This window comes from Myodes glareolus, chromosome 26 (assembly GCF_982192425.1).
Source record: "Myodes glareolus chromosome 26, mMyoGla1.1, whole genome shotgun sequence".
Lineage (NCBI taxonomy): Eukaryota > Metazoa > Chordata > Mammalia > Rodentia > Cricetidae > Myodes > Myodes glareolus.
This window is the reverse complement of record NC_142051.1, coordinates 41,501,900-41,519,364: the sequence shown is the minus strand read 5'-3', so window position 1 is coordinate 41,519,364 and position 17,465 is coordinate 41,501,900. Positions and strand designations below refer to the sequence as shown.

Here is a 17,465-nt window from a genome sequence, read left to right as displayed (position 1 = left end):
GGTGGACCAGAACTCAATTTGTGAGTGACAGGTCACCTGATCTCACACCTCTGTGAGCTTTAGGAAGGTAGAATTGGGTGTCTGGGAGAAACAGTGGGCAACCTGCCGCTGTTTACCCTTAAGAGACACGTGGCGTTTTTGGAACTGCAGAGATGGCTTATAGTTTAAAACATCGATTGCTCTTCCTGAGGATAGGAGTTGGGTGCCCAGCACCCAGGTAGGGTGACTAACTCCATTTTAAAGGGGATCCAATGCCTCTGGCCTCCTCTAGCTCCAGGGCTCTCATGCACATGCCTCCCCCAGTTAAAAAGAAAACTAATCTCTTAAAAAAAGAGACACGTGGCCCCTTGGGAGGGTCAGTGTGAGGGTAGCTCCCGTTTAGGGTACGGCTGGAGTAAAGAGTCTTATAGATGATGCTGTTTACTCATAATTTCAACGTTTCATTGAAATGTCTGTTCTTCACTCACTTATTTATCTGATTATATGAAGTTGCTCTTAATTAGCAAGCAGAGGCCAGGCCAGATGCTTTTTGCCCATTCCATCTTGACTGATACTGCTCTGCCCAGGATGCAAAGGGGGTCATCTTTTCCCATTGGCCAGACTTGGACTCCTTCATCCTTGCCAAGACCTTCCTCAGGGTTTTTCTTCCCCTAATGAACGCAGATGTGCCTTCAAGCAGAATAAGACCCTGCAGGACTTTGCCTGCAAGACCTGGCCGCCATGTTCTCTTCCTTTGCTCCTGGAACTCTTACAGTGGCTGCCTCCTTTACAAATCCGGAAGCCGAGCCTCAGAGGAGGCGCAGGGGAGCCTGGAGTGGGGGTGGAAACACCGTTCTGTCTCGGGTCTCTGAACTGGAGGATTTATTGCTCTTACTGAGACAGGCTGGCCACAATCCTGGGTGCCTTGTCCCCTCAGCCCTGGGGCTGGTGAATGTCTGACGCAGCATGAGAACGAGATTGTGATCTGTCTGCCTCGGACTACTGTGGGTTTAATGGGCTTGCACTGACCCACCAGGCAGGAAGTAGGCTCTCGCCTGTGTGCCCTTTCCTTTGGGAGTACTCTGGAGCCAGTGGTCCCTTGGCGTCTGGGCACAACAGTTGACCCTGACTTAATGGGACCACAACGTGGGTGTCCAGGGTCTGCTCTCCAGCAGGCTGCTTCCTTTGGAGCCAAATCAATATTTATTAATGATCTGCACCCCTCCTGGGTGCCAGTGGCTTCACAGAGAGCCTCTGTTACGCCAGCCGGCTCAGTAATTCATTAACCCCAAGCCCAGAGCCTGTGGAGGGGCTTGCAGAGGCTGACCCACCACTGGGGTATTTGGCAAGGTCATTAATGAGCTAATCTGATTTAACTTTTCAAAATGAAGGCCTGGGTCACCGGGGTCAGTGCCTATTCCCAGCATTGTGACTGAGACCCCTATGTGTGTGGGGGAAGGCCGTGGGGGGGGCTGCAACTTTCTTCAGAAGAGGAGAAAGTGTGTGGAGGAGAAGGTAGGCGTTATGTGTTACCATGGCCATCCCGGAAGGCTGGGATGGAAGACAGGAAGGACTTCTTCAAGGCCCTGTGGGGTCCTACTTTTGCTCACCCAAAGAACAAAGGTAACTAGAACTGTTGACAGATTGGTCAGGCCTGTGGGGCCGGGGGCACAAAAGTGGATTTAGGCTCTGCCCCCAGGAGCCTGAGTGACAATATTTACTTAGCCAGACAGGCACCTCCAGGCTTTGTTAGGCGATCCAAGCGCAATGAGCAATGACCGTTGACACAGCCCTACCTGCGACAGGTTCGTTACTTCCCATGCCAGAGAAGGTGACAGGTGGCAGGATTAGTTGTCTCATACATTTTACAGATGAAGAAGATACAGCTGCTGGCTCCCCAGATTCCTGGGAGAGAGAGTAACTCGCTCAGACGCACATGATTTGTGCTCAGGAAGATATACACTTGGGCCCAGAGTGACCTTCCAGCTGCCAGGCAGGCCTGGATGCTCAACCTTCTGTGCTTCGTGTCAGGACAGATGTGTTTGAAGCTGAGGGGGGCAGGCATTCCTCTCTAGGCTCCCTGCCTTTGTGTGAGTCCCCAGACTGCACGTCCCGCATGCTCTGAAGAGAAAGGAAGACATGTGCCTTAATACTCCTGCCTCCTGTACCCAGAACCTGTCTCCCTTAAGTGTCTTGTCTCAAGACTCAGGCCTCGTTCCAAGGCGACAGCCTGTGAACTCTTCATTGACCTGGGTCTTTCTATCCCACAGGACACAGGCTGCAGCCAGTGGCCTTAAAAGTGATGCCTCGGAGGAGGTGGGGGTTTGAGTCCAGGTAGGGCAGGCAGCTGCCAACAGTGCGTCCCAAGCCTGTCACATTTTACCCGCTGGCTTTCCCATAATCCTGAGAATAATACTACCCAATAGTTTAAAATCCCGCATGTGTGTTGAATGCTTTTGTTAGCTTTCTTTACGGGCTTCTACATGGCTTGGCATTTTTAAGCTCTGTCTGTAGGTGTGCATGCGGGCTCATACAGTGTGTGCAAATGCCACACTGAGTGTGGAGATCAGAGGTGACCTCTGGTATTGGTTCCCTCCTTCTACTTTGGGACAGTCTCTGTTTCACCTCTGTGTACACCAGACTAGCCGGCCTGTGAGCTCATGGTGATCCACCTGTCTTCACCTCCCATTTCACTATAGGGCACTGGGATCACACATGCGTGCTAGACTGGCTTTGCTTGGGTCCGGGGAGTTTGAACCCTGGTCAGCCCATTTCCTGGGGAGGGGCTTTGACCTGGAGCCACCTGATCCTCACTGACTCTCTGAGGGACGTATGGTTTTTAATGGCCCTTTTGCAAATGAGAGACTGAGGAACCGCTGAGAGATTAGGCAGTTTGCTTCAAGTCCAAAAGTTGGGACCTAGGAGAGAAATCTTCTCACCCAAACCTGTGTCAGGAGTTCCTAAGCTTTTCCATTTTTCTGGCCGGAATTTGTGTTCCAGCCATTTCTGTATGGTGATGGGGCTCAAAAGTCACCAGAGGCTCCTGCCTTTGGGTGGCTATCATGACCTTATTATAATCCTGCAGTCTCAAGACCAGGCGCTGAACTCAAAAGGCTGGAGCTTACCAGGCTGTGTGCTCTTTAGTTCTTAGAATACTTGTAATGGTTTCGAGTTCTCTTATTTATTTATGATTAATTAGCTAATTAGTTAACTTAAGTCTTTTCTGCTAAGAGGTCTGAGCCAAGCCACGTGTGTGTGCCCAACTAGTTTGGTTTTAGAGAAAAATTCCTCAGAGCTAGGTCTGGCTGGCTTTGCTGCCCTCTAGTGGTGAGTTGGGAAATAGCAGGCGTGCCTAGTTTTGAGGCCAGCGTCTGTGGTGGAGGAGAAAAGCTATGGAGACTGTAGCGACCTTACTCCCAGGAGATGAACATAGCTGCCTTGCTGACTGTGGTGCAGGAATCTTTCCATGCGTCCGCTGGCCAGTCTCTCACATTATTCCACGCATCTCAGAGCACAAGAGTCACTAAGGACCGGAGCAAAAAGTAAACACATCCTGCATAGCTTATAGGGGGAAACCGAGGCCCGGGTGTTAGGAAGGATTTTATCCCTGGAGCTGGATGGAGACGCAGCTCTTCACCCTAACGTCTGGTGTCCCCCACCCCCTTTCTTCCATTACTGCCGGAGTGGTGACATCTGCCGTCATAGTAAACACGGAGGGACCCTCTGTGTGTGGAGCCTAGGGCTAAGATGTGTCATGTCGGCTGAGTCCAGTCTGTTTAACGGCAAAGGGAGATTATTTGAGTCTGTTTCGTGGGTCCGGAAGACAAAACTACAGGTGCGTGTATAGTTATATAACAAAGGAAGTGGCGTGCTTACTAGTTTTTCTGGAAATTTCACTCTGCCCTTTGTGTGATGAGGAAAACAACATAATTAGCCTCTCTCTCTCTCTCTCTCTCTCTCTCTCTCTCTCTCTCTCTCTCCTCTCTCTCTCTCTCTCTCTCTGTCTCCATCTCTCTCTCTCTTGCCTTCTCTCCCTCACCTTCTCCCTTCCTCTCTCCCTCCCTTCTTCCCTCCCTCCCTCCCTCCCTCCCTCCCTCTCCCTCTTCTCTCTCTCTCTCTCTCTCTCTCTCTCTCTCTCTCTCTCTCTCTGTGTGTGTGTGTGTGTGTGTGTGAGAGAGAGAGAGAGAGAGAGAGAGAGAGACTGTATACAGTCAGGCCCCATATAATGATTTTACAGTGGACCCCTACAGGGGACCCCAGATAGTGAGTCCCATACGATGATAGCACTTAGTAAAATCATAGACACCTGAGCTGGCCTGAATACTCTCTGGATCACACAGGGCGAAACTGTGCTTTTCTCAGAATGTATTTGGTAAGCGATATGTGACAAAGTCTGTGTGTGTGTTTCCAACTGAATAATAACACTGTTCACTGTGTGCATAACTTCTCACAGGGGCGTCCGTATCAACCCATTTAAGCTCTTATTGTTCTTACGAAGGGGTTCTCTGCAGCTTTCTTGCTTTATCATTTTATGGAAGGGACACAGAGGCCCAAGAGGGTTAGTTACTTTGCTGGGCTCTTAGACAGTAAGGGCAGAGACAGGACTCAAACCCAGGCAGTCTGACCCTTTCTAGACTCACTGTCCTGCGAAGATGGGACACTAGGGAAGCAGGAACAGACGCTAGCTGTCCCAGATCCCACGGAGCTCTGGCAGGCTAGGATTGAGTTGCTGGACTTTCCAGGGACTGGAGGACTAGATGTCATTTAAATAGCATCCTGTGAGTAACAACGGATAAGAGATAACCAGTGTGGCGAGGGCTCAGGACAGAGAGAATCCGCCTGCACTGCTGAGTGGACAGGAAGTTGGTTCTGTCTTATGAAACTCAGTCTGTAGTTGCTCGTCATATCAGAATAGAACCAACATAGATAGACCCAGATATACCACCTATGGGACCTTTGGGTATACATTCCAAGAATATGAAATCAGTATCCAGAAACACACATCAGCACTTCCTTGTTCATGGTGGCACGATTAACTACAGCCAAGAATGAAATGTTTGTCGATATGTGAGCAGATATAGAAAATGTAGGCTATATATGTGTATTCAGTCTATATATATATATATATATATATATATATATATATATATATATATATTCAGTCAGCATAGGTAAACTTTCTATTTGCTGCAGTATGAATGAGGGGCCTTTTGCTAAGGAAAATAAGCTCACTGAAGGAAAATAAATGCTGCAAGACCTTACCCATTCAGGGAACCTGAAAAGTCAGATTCACAGAGGCAGAGAATGGGGCTTGCCTGGTGCTGGGGCAGGGGTAGGGGTGGGGTAGGGATAGGAGTAGGGAGATGTTGATCAAATGGTGCAGAGTTTCAGTTGTAAGATAAATCAACTCTGGAGCTCTAACATGCAATGGAATAATAATAATAATAATAATAATACACAGTGTATACTTGAAATTGATGAGAGACATCTTGTGTCTTCAACACATACACACATACACACACACACATACACACACATACACACACACACATATATATATATATATACACATATGCACACATACACACAGTGGAAACTCTATGAAGCAATGGGTGAGTTCATTAACTTGGCTGTGGCACCCATTTCCCATCGCATATGTGTATCAAATCATTATTGCTAAGTACAAACATGCACATGTTTTGTTAATCATCACTCAGCAAAGCTGGAGAGCGTTTAAAAGGAATGAAATAGCACACCCATGGCTTCCACCTTCCGGCTCCACTTTCCTCCTCAGGAGCTCCTGGCACTGATCTAGATTTATAGCTTTTTTTATTGCTTCTTTTGTGCTGCCCCTGCGGAGTGTAAGCACCCCAGGGTGGCCATCAGTGCCGTCACCTCTCCTGCCCAGGACCTGGAATGCAGCAGGTGCTCAATGCATGCTAGGATGTTGGAGAATCTGAGTGTCCTTGGGCTGGAAGGCAGGGCAAGCAAGAAACTGGACGAGTGTTTCTGCCGACACCAATCTTGCCTGACCTGTGAAGCAAGAGATGAATGAGCAATAACAAACAGTGGCTGAGAAACCGAGGAGATGGGGCTGTTAATGGTGCTCCACGCAGCGGGGAGGGACATGTCTCATTGCCCAGGCTGGGGCCATTCAGAAACAGGCTAGGTTTCACCGGAGACCTGATCTTTCCTCGGCACTGCTGAAGCCGACCAGGAAACAGACACCAATGCCATATTATGCCGGGAAAACACTGGGGACAGGGCTGAAAAACAGTTCTCTCGTCTGTGGGGGGGTCCCTGTAAATGCTCCAGCCAGCAGAGAAACGATCTGAGCGAGGCAAAGTTAGCTGGTGTGGGCTCTCACCTCCAGAGCCTGGTACCGGTCAGCTTAGTTGGTAGGTGTTTAGGTGCAGTCCAATTCTGGACAAAGGTTTCCGGTAACAATTCTGTCAATCTCATGTGTGCGATACAGCTTAAGGCCGCTTAAGAGCCCAGGGGAGGATCAGGTGTGCTCTCGGCTATACAGATGTCCTAGAGGTCACTAAGCTATGAAGTCCTTGTATCTTTCCGAGGGATGGCGTCTATTGACTGAGGGGAAAAAAAAACGCTCAAGTTTTTGGTCTAGGAGGGGAAGGATCTGGGTTAAACATAATAGTCTGGGAGATTTGGGCGTGGCTTAGCCCTACAGACAGCACAGGCCACCAGGCTATTAATAGCATCCACTCCTAGCCTGCAGGGTGGGAGAGAGGTATATATCTCCCTTTCATCGAAGAGACAAGCCTGTGTGCTTCACATTCCTGCTTTTGCCAGTGGAAGCCTGAGTGGGCACAAGGACCTCGTCCTCTACGTACGGTGGGCAAGGAGAACGTGTTGCTGAATAGAGGCTCCAGAGTCTCAGCAGCCTGGCATGAGGAGTTGTCTTTCTAGACCTTTCTCCCTGCTCTTTGGCGCTGCCATCTGTAACATAGGGAAAGAATGTGACCAACTGCCTGGTGCCATGGTGAGGATGGGAGGAGGCAGGTAAGGTGTGGAGGAGGATGGTACCTGTCATGTAAGTGGTATCAGGACGTAAACTTAAGACAGCTTCTGTCGTCACCACCCAAAGGGAGATGTGGTCAAGGGGCCTGTGCTTTGAAGCCACGGAAACCCCAGTGTGAGAAACTAAAAAGCCAGTGCTCTCAATCAGCTGGTCATGTGACTGTCCCTTGCAGTACAGATGGGCTGAGGTCAAGATCCAGGAACAAGCACGGGAGGCAGCTGGGTGTGAATCCTGACTCCGTCATTCGCTGGCAGTGTGTGCATGTTTATATGTGTGCATGTGCTTTGTTCATGTGCACATGTGTGCATGCATGCACGTGTCTGTGTGTCTGTGCACATGTGTCTGTATTTTGTCTGCGTTAAATCTGAACCCATGGAACTCTAAAATGGGTCATATTGTGTTATCCCAGATACTAGCCAGAAACCAAGGGATGATTTTGGGATAAGTCCCCCAGCCAAGGCTGGAAACACTTAAAAACCTGCTCAGCTGCTCTTCAAAAGCATCCTTTGAGCACCTCGGTGCCTTGGTTAGACAGATACCAAAGAGCTCACCGGATGGAGTATTTAGACCGCACCTCGGGCTGGTCTGCATTGTTGACGTGGGTTGTGGAGAGCTCCACAGCTTGGATCCTCAGAAAACAGGCTCTGACTTCATTTTATGAGCACATTTTATGAGTTGGTTTAAGTCCTTGTCTCCTAGTTTGGGAGAAGTCCTCGCTGATTCTTGTTTAGGTTCTTGCTTAGATCGTCATAGAGCACTTCCTGATATTGACCACTAGATGGCAGGAGTGTTCTTTCTCATCCCACTTGAGTTTCCTGGGCAGTATTGCTTCCTTCATTCCTTCCTCAAGGAATCTTCCGATTAAAGGACCCACTCCACCCCAAATGCTCACCCCAGTGCCCGTCTTCAGGAAACATCCGCTGTCCTTTCTATTGTTATAGTTTCCGTTTTCACAGAGAAGGGACTGAGCACAGAGACCCTAATCATCCGAAACCAGCCCGGGGCTGCTTGCTCCAACATTGGGCCCTTCAGCCTCCTTCGGGGGTAACAGCCACTGCCTTGGCTTGCTGCATGGACGCTGCCGTGTCTGTCTGCTCTCATCAATCAGACGCTGTCTTAGTCCCTGCGTAATCTTAAACCAGTGATTTTGATTTTCAGACTTTAAAACTGCTTGGCTTTCCATCTGTATCAGAGAGACTGTAATATTTGTCTTATTTGAGGAAGACTTCGAGACAAGAAACTAGGTCAGAGCAGAGACCGTGAACAGTGGTCACTACCATTAAAGCCCTCTATGTGACTAGATCCTCCCCCTTCCCTTCCAGTTCTCCTCCACCTAGGAAGGGCATCATCATTGCCAACACAAAACTCAGGGGATCGTGTCTTCCCTCAGGATGCTGTTCCAAACTAAACTGTAAGCTACCTGGCTGTGGCTTCCACAGGGCTGTAGCTGACTCTGAGATCAAAAGGTGTCGTAGGGTTGCCTAAGACACTCGGGAGGGTGTCACAGGGTGGGAAGTTGGGGTCTAAGGGCTCATCTTTCTTTCTTTAACTTTTGTCCTATTTATATTTGGGGGCTACACATAATCTTTTGCTGCTAGAGGCACTCCTTAGTGACCACTGCTCTAAGTGATGGGTGAGGAGGCATATGAGACAATTCAGGAAGACCTTCAGGCATGAGACTGAGAGCGGGCTGTGGGCTTCAGTCAGAGTGCAAGGGTCGAACATTCCAGAGGGCTTGACGCTCTCCTGGGTCCTTTAGTGGGCTTCAGGCTTCAATAGGGGATTGGGCTAAGACCACCTCATTCCTGGTCTCAAACCAGCCTGGGCTGGGTTTAGTCTGGCGGTCTCTTGAGGACGTGTTTCAACATCAGTTTTGCTGGAAAATAGAACTTATTATTTTTAAATTTTTATTTTATTATTTATTTGAGACAGGGTCTCTATATGTAGCTTTGACTGACCTGGAACTCTCAATGTAGGCCAGGCTGGCCTTGAACTCTTAGCGATCCTCCTGTATCTGCCTCCTGAGGTTGGGGATTAAAGGTGTGCCACCACCACTACCCAGCTTAAACCTATAGCTTGAACAGATTAGGAGTTATGCAGAACCCCATTTGCCGTCACCATCCATGTGACTAATTGGGGGAGTGGGGAGGCCGTTAGCCACACGTCCCACAATTTACACTCAGGATTCTGCCCTTGCTCTGTTGCAGTGCCCTGGTTTCCAAGGACCATTCAAGAGCTGGACAGATTCGCCAATCAGATTCTCAGCTATGGAGCGGAACTGGATGCAGACCACCCGGTGAGCCCCGGGCCCTGGATAAGAGTCTTCCCACCTTCCCACCTTCCCTCTAACCCCTCTTCCTTTCCCTTCCTCCCCCATCTCCAGCTTGGAGCAATGTGAGTTCCTCCCTATGCCAGGGCAGGGAAAGTGAAGATTGAGGAGACCCTGAGATTGCACTATCGCCATTACTATGGTTACTACTGTTACTACTGTGGAATGGGTGTGAACCAGTGACCAGGAAAGGCCGTTCCTATACAGCTGTGTGTATAGCTAATTCTGCCTTTGCTTACTTTATGGGCGTTTAAATCAAGCCTAGTGAGGAGACAGTGACAGAGGTGATGCTGGCCCTTCAGAGAGCCAAGCAGAGGCTCTAGTTAGATGAGGGAAGAGGGGCTGACGAGGGGGGTCTTCAGGAATGGAGATGGGTGGGTGGCACCTCAGGGACAACAGTGGGAGAGCGAGCTGAGGCAGGGGTGGTCGGATCTACCAGAGCAGTGAATTTCACTGAGCCATGCATATTGTAGGCAGAGGACAGGTTTTAAATGGGTTCTCACTAGAGAAACCATCAAACACACACAAAGAGGATCAAAGTGTGTGTGTGCGTGCGTGTGTGTTGGGGGAATCTTCTCATTCCTTCTTCTTCTCTGGGGTCAGTGGTCCTTGGGAGTGGACAGGGGTGATCTGACAGCTTCCTTGTGTGGGCAATGCGCCATTATGACCTTATGTTCTCCTGGCTCTGTCAGGCAGTGGACTTTCTGGCCTTTTTTAACCAGGAAGCAGTTTATGTCAACTAGGTTTTAGCATGGCTGGTGCTGGGGCATGTCTGTGTTCGTCCAGACTCTCCTCATAGCCTTGTGGGGTCTAACAGTCGATAGGAGGCTCTCTCTCCCCAGAGGCAGGTTTCCTATAAGCGGGCTAAGGCTTCCGTCTCCCAGACTGACCCAGAGATGTCAGGTTGCTTCTCAAATATGCTTTGTCTATTAATGGAGCCTGGGCTCCTTGGACCCTTGTCCCAGTGCTCAGGGGAGTTGAGGACACAGGCTTGGCTGGCAACAAGAAACTCAATCTCCTGCATGCCAACAAATGGGGAGCCATAGGCCAGCCTTTCAAAACACAAGCAGTTGGCTCAGGTGCATGCTCCAAACCAAGTAGTAAACCTTGTGAGCTGACTTGATTGGCATGAGAAAGACAGTGAATATGCCAGCAACTTCAGTCATCAGTTTTCTCTTTATACCATCCTTCAACGAGAGAGAGAGAGAGAAAGAGAGAGAGAGAGTAGCACATGAGAGAGGGAGCAAGAGAGCATTTTATAAATAGAAACAAGGTGAATTCATCCTACCCTCTACCTTTGAAGCAGAAGAAAATATTATTTTCACACTTTCCTAAAATAATGTTCGTATCTGGGAGAGGTCCCACACACGCTCAGCCACACGAGTGTACATGTATGTGTCGGCCTGTCACTCCGCAGGCAGTGCCGACCGCAAGCTGACCTTCATCGTTACACTCAAGTGAAGAAGATTTCTGCCTGACATCTCCAAATGGACTTCTAACGGCTCTCTTGAATCTTAGTTGTGACGTTAGAATAAATTATCCTGAGTTGAGGGCAGAAGATGTATCTAGGCATCCAACTGAAGCCTTAATATTGTGTTCCACAGACGTGGTGGTGAAGCCCTTGTGAACCTCAGGCAGGAGGTTTGTGAACTCTAAGACAGCCTGGGCTGGGCAGTGAGACTCTGTCTCTAAAGCCAAACTACACTAGGCCAGACCAAAACTAGATCAAACCAAATGAAATTAAACCAAACCGAAAACAAAGCGAAAATGCCAACTCTGGAGGGACAGGTTCTCTGTTGTCTTCCTGTAGATGATACAATCCATTTCACAGAGACTAGAGGTGGGGAGGGACAGGTTCTCTGTTGTCTTCCTGTAGATGATACAATCCATTTCACAGAGACTAGAGGTGGGGAGGGACAGGTTCTCTGTTGTCTTCCTGTAGATGATACAATCCATTTCACAGAGACTAGAGGTGGGGAGGGACAGGTTCTCTGTTGTCTTCCTGCAGATGATACAATCCATTTCACAGAGACTAGAGGTGGGGAGGGACAGGTTCTCTGTTGTCTTCCTGCAGATGATACAATCCATTTCACAGAGACTAGAGGTGGCAAAGGCCACACAGGCAACGCTCTGATGTTCCCTCTAATGAGCCTCTGCCTGGGCCTCTCAACTGTGGGCCCTGCATGCAAAAACATCTTGAGAGATTTCTTCCCCGGAGGAAAGCAAGTCCAGGCTCACTCAACCTGCAGGACGCACACATCAGAACTTTTCTTCCCTCCCCAAGCCCCATCGTCCAGCCTTGACCCTCTGTTCCTCCCATTGGCCTCTATCCTAATCATTTGGGTGGGTGGGAGAGGCCAGTCCACAGAGAGAGGGACATGTCCTTCCCTTTAGTCTCATGTCCCCTCGGAAGCCAAAGCCGGCCTTAAAACTCCCTGGAATTCACTTCTCTTTGCTAACCCGGGCCACAGCTTTGGCTTCTCAGCCTCTCCTTGTCAAGAATTTTATCACCAAAACAGAACTTATCAGGTACACCGTCCCCCTGTAGAGGAGGCGCCAGGCTCTCTCTGTTCCTTCTGTCTTTCATCAGATGCTGGGAACAAGGGCCAAGCATAGAGCAAACCCACGGGTGTCTCCCTGCAGCTGCCAGCCTCCCTGGGCCTGGCCTCAAGGTGTGAACTGCAAGCAGACACCAGCCTAGCAGTGAAGGGGTTGTTCTTCAAGGACCCTCTGTTCTGCTCTGTTCCTCGCAGTCAGCATGATCCTTTCCTCCCCTGACCCCCTGCCCTTGGCAGGATCATCTGTGTTTGACCTAGTAGTACTTTGGAGTCTCCCAAACAGTCACTTTGTGGAAACGAGGGAAAGGAAAAATGGTTCTAGAAATCCAGGGCAAAGGCACTCTGCCTTCAGCTTCAGCTAAATGAGGAAGTGGAATAGGACGGCTGGTCTCTCTGTCCCTCTTACCTCTTACCTTATTGTTTCTCTCTCTCCCCCCTCTCTCTGTGTGTGTCTATCTCTCTGTCTTTCTGTCTCTCTCTCTCTCTCTCTCTCTCTCTCTGTGTCTATCTCTGTCTCTGTCTCTGTCCCTCTTACTTCTTACCATATTGCTCCTCTCTCTCTTTCTCTTTCTCTCTCTCTCTCTCTCTGAATGTGTGTGTGTCTCTATCTCTCTCTGTCTCTGTCCCTCTTATCTTATTGCTTCTCTCTCTCTCTCTCTCTCTCTCTCTCTCTCTCTCTCTCTCTCTCTCCCTCTCTTTCCCTCTCTCTGTCTCTATCTCTCTTCTGTCTCTCTGTCTCTGTCTCTCTCTCTTCTTCCTTTCCACAGGTATTTGTCAAGCTGCTGGCATTACTAGCTAACCTTTCTTGATCATGATCTGTGCACAATGCTAGATTCTTGGCATGGGGTTAATTTTAGTGCCACCCTGGAGGGTTGGGTTCTCAATGCCAGGTGCAGACACTCGGGAAGTTGTGTCTGTGAGCCCTGTTGAAGTAATACTGGAGATGCGTGGGTGCCCACCCGCTCCTCTAATTACAGAGAAGAGGAAGGGCGCCGATTTCCCTGTGTGATACCAGGGAGATCCGAGAGAGCAACTATAAATGCTGTGGGCAGAACCCCAGCAGAAGTGTCTGACTTCCGCTTCCCAGGCAGACCATGCTGTGCCCTTCACCTGAGCTGCTCCTCCTCCGAGCATTGCCGCTGTGTGCTCTCACTGGCAAACCTCTGCTGGCCTTTCCAGGCTGCTCTTCAACCTCTTGCTCGCTCCTGAAAGCCATTCTCTTGTCTCTTCTGCAGGCCACAGCCTTGCAGTCTGTTGTGACCGGGAGGGCTGTGTGCATGTGAGTTTACTGAAGACTGTGAAGGTTCTCCTTTTCACGTTTCAAGGGGCCTCATACCATTTTCTGTAATGTTTTATGTTCCCACCAATAGAACTCAAGTGGGTCCCCCCCTTTTTCTTTTACAAAACTTTCAATACCGGCTACCTTTTATTTTAAATATTGATTTATATAAGGGGGGGGGGCTTTGGTGGCTCACGTCTTTAATCCCAGCACTTGGGAGGTAAAGCAAGCAGATGTAAGTGAATTAGAGATCAACGTGGCCTACAAAGTGAGTTCTAGGACAGCCAGGGCTATGCTGAGAGACCCTATCTCAAAAAACTATATAATTATTAGGGAGAAGTGTGGAATGTGTGTGCATGTGTAATGTATCTCTATGGGTGCATGTGTGCCCTTGCACCCCTGTAGAGGCCAGAATACAACTTAAGGGCATCTGTTTTCTCCAGCCACCATGTGGGCTTCGGGTACAAAACTCAGTTCGTCAGGCTTGAAGAGCGCGAGTACCTTATGCTGCGGAACCATCTGGCTGGCCCTGTGGGTGCCTTTGAAAGGCCAGAGGGTACATGAAGGGACCCAGCGTCCTATGTCCGAGCCAGACCTCCCAGCTTTCACGCTTCTGGCTTTTTTACACAGATTGGCCGTTCTTGGGGTGCCTGTTCTGTGCTCACATTTTCACACCGTGTTCTGCTTAGGTGACCCCGCTGTATCCACGTGACTCTGTGAAGCAGGTGTGATTAGCAATCTCATTGTCCTCAGGAGGAGACTAAAGCTTCAAGGGCTAACTGACCGGCCTGAGGCCGTGCTCCCAGTGAATGCAGCAGTGCGGTTTAAAACCCATGGTCTCCTTGCTGTCCTTAAGATGGCACTTGAGAGATTTAACCCCAGCTATGACATGACGAGAGGGTGAACTAGCTATGCCAGGCTAGAAGACTCCTCAGAAGGCCTGGCATAAATGCCACTAAGTAATGAAGTCTCTGAGAGTGAGAAGAGGGATTGGAGACAGGCTCTGGGGGGGGGCATAATCTCTTACGTATAGACTTCTCTCTCCTTCTTCGGACCCCCTTCCTTTCACGGCTTCCTCACTGACAATCTGTCTTCCTGTCAAAACATAAGTGGTTACACGCAGGGCAGCCTCAACCACTGCTATTAGCTTAATTGAGACAGGATGATTGTAGATAAATCTCACGCGGAGATAGTGAAATTGCTGCCATTAGTATACATCGAGACAGGTGATCGATCACCCCCAGTTACAGCTCAACTCAGAATGCATTTCAAGGGGATGGATGTGGGGGCTGTGTGGTTGGTCACCCAGCACCCCCAAAAGATGGAAAGCCAGGTCCCTGGAAGGGTGGGCTTCAAGGTCACAGACCTAACCAGAGAAACCTATTGAGCCAAAGTCCCTGAGATCTGATTGTTGGGAGCTCCTTGCAGGTTGACACTAAATATTTTAGAGACGTGGGACTGGAAGTGAGCATAGTAGGCAATGTCCCCATAGTAGGCAATGTCTCTGGAGAGGAGGGTCATGGCCAGCCTTTCCGAAATGCCATAGTCCTCAGGAAGCTCAACCAGACTGGCAAAGGTCTTGCAAACCACCCAAAGGTGATTGGCTTACATGCTTTTGTTTGTTTGTTTGCTCGAGCAGACAATAATTAGTCGGTAGGAAATGTGAGGAGAAGGGAGGATGGAGAACTCTTTTGCAGTTCATTAGTGGAGAGCCAAGTGACAGCTCTCTGTGACACGCTACATGTCTGTTCATGTGTTGCATCTCCTTCCAGTACTCTTGAGCGATTTGAAATGGAGTTAGGCTATTAGTTTGCTTCCTTCCAATTACAAAAAAAAAAGCACACTTACAACAGAAAGCTTCAAAAACGTCCATAGCATCGTTGGCCCACACTATCCCCACCGCCCGCAAGGAGCATTTGTTTGAGGTTGGTGGGCTCCTCCCATCCATTTGCTTATGTATTCCCCTCCACATAGGGACCGTCTCCTAGATTCCCCTCCACATAGGGACCGTCTCCTAGATTCCCCTCCACATAGGGACCGTCTCCTAGATTCCCCTCCACATAGGGACCGTCTCCTAGATTCCCCTCCACATAGGGACCGTCTCCTAGATTCCCCTCCACATAGGGACCGTCTCCTAGATTCCCCTCCACATAGGGACCGTCTCCTAGATTCCCCTCCACATAGGGACCATCTACTAGATTCCCCTCCACAAAGGCACCGTCTACTAGATGTATAATTTTGCATTGAGCTTTTGTTTCCACAGGTGGAAAATCCACAAAGCACTCAGACAAGGCATAGTAATGACGAACTATAGTTGAGTGTTGAGTGGGGGTGAGAACTGGATGTGGGTCCCTCTCCTGAGTGGTGTGAATCAGAAACCCTTTCACTAAATGGGTCTTCTCTCGTGTCCCCAGTGTCCTCAAGGCCCCCGCCCCCGCTTTTCTGCTTCCGATCCCAAATCTCAACTTGCCAGCATGGTTAGGCTTGGAAAACCTTAATGAAAATGCTGTGTTTATTTTTATTTATTTATTTCTTTACACTTCAGTACCTTTCAGCAAATGGCTTGATAGGGCTTCACTTTCTACCGTTCTGATAGCAAAACAGAACCAGACATTCTTCAGAGTGCCTGCTGGTGTGAACATCTTTCACTACTTTGAAAGGCTAGAGAGAAACACAGACTATTCTCTGTTAAGACTAGCTAGTCCATATGACAGCTGTCAAATTTGAGTTGCTACTTTGCCCTCAGATATGAAGATATGAATAAGGAAGTGTTTATTGTTTAGTCTAGTAGAGATGGTCCTCCAATGGCAAGCTGATGATGCTTGGGTATTAAACCAAAGGACCAAGTTTTCTTCTTAGAATACGCAGGGCACTCATATTTCCTCAGTATAAATGAACCTTATGTTAATTGCAAGATCTTAGGTTCCTAAAGCCTGGTGTCATGGTATACACATATAATCCCAGTGCACAGTATCTGGGGGCAGGATGACTAGAGAAGCCATCCTGAGCTACAGAGTAAGACCCTGTCTCAGAAACCAACAGCAAACAAACCAAAGTTCCCAAGTTCCTTAATTTGTTTGATTTTTATGATTTATTTTATTTCTATTTATGCATAGGTGTGTGTGTGTGTGTGTGTGTGTGTGTGTGAGTGATATGGCACATGGGTGTGCATGACCATGGAGCCCAGCAGAGGGAGTGGTATCCCCCAGAGTTGGATTTACAGGAGGACGTGGAGCCTCCTTAGGTGGGTGCTGGAAACCAAACCTGAGACCTCTGGAAAAGCACAAGAGCTCTTTGTAGAAGGAAGGGCGAGCCACTTCCTGCCTCCCACCTGGCTAGCTTTACCCAAAATAATTACATGAAAACTATATTCATTTAAACACTGCCTGGCCCATTAGTTTCAGCCTCTTATTGGCTAATTCTCACTTCTTGCTTTAACCCATATTTAGTAATCTGTGTAGCACCATGAGGTGGTGGCTTACTGGGAAGATTCTAACCTGCATCCATCTTGGAGAGGAGAGCTATGGCGTCTGCCTCACTTCCCTTCTTCCCAGCATTCTGTTCTGTCTACGCTGCCTACCTATGTTCTGACCTATCAGGCCAAGGTCGTTTCTTTATTAACCAATGAAAGTAACAAATAGACAGATGACCCTCCTCCATCAGCTCTTAACTGAGTTAAGATGCTGAGCCATCTCTCCAGCCCCCCTATTTCTAATGAATGATTTCAATCTAGTCAGTGTTTCAGGGGAAAACAACAGCTTGTGCTTTGTAACAGCCCTGTCATAGAATCTTTAACCAGGTCATAGTTTCTTTAATTGGGATTTGGGTGTGGTAATTTTAGTTTACCAGTGTGGTGCATTTGGGATTTTCTTATTTCTCGGAATCCATCCTGGTAAACAAGCGAGAAATCTCCCATCCCCGTGTTTTCTCCAGTCTTTTCCTCCCTCCCTTTCTCCCCTCCCCATCCCTCCCTCTGCTGTTTCTTCTTTCGATGTCAGTAATTCCTTCAGTAATGCTCCTGTGCTCCATGTTCTCAGGTAAAATTAATTTATATAAATTTTCCAAACTTGTTTTTAAACTGCTGGTTGACACTGATATATATCCATATATATATATATATATGTATATATATATATATATATCCACACACACACACACACACACACACACATATATATATATATATCCAATAAACCAGTCAAACAAAGAAAATGGACAGCATTTGGAAAGCAGGGGCCATCGACCTTCTTCAAAAGCTTCTTTAAACCCTGCCTGTGA

General features: G+C 48.5%; 1 protein-coding gene across 1 annotated transcript in view; it reads left to right on the top strand.

Annotated features, from left to right (window-relative positions):
• Window positions 1-17,465, top strand: part of Pah (phenylalanine hydroxylase) — a 55,705-nt gene that overhangs the window by 20,746 nt on the left and 17,494 nt on the right. The window contains exon 4 of the mRNA XM_048418824.3: window positions 9,229-9,317. Within this exon, the coding sequence (XP_048274781.2) occupies window positions 9,229-9,317 (89 nt within the window). The remainder of the gene's footprint in view (window positions 1-9,228; window positions 9,318-17,465) is intronic.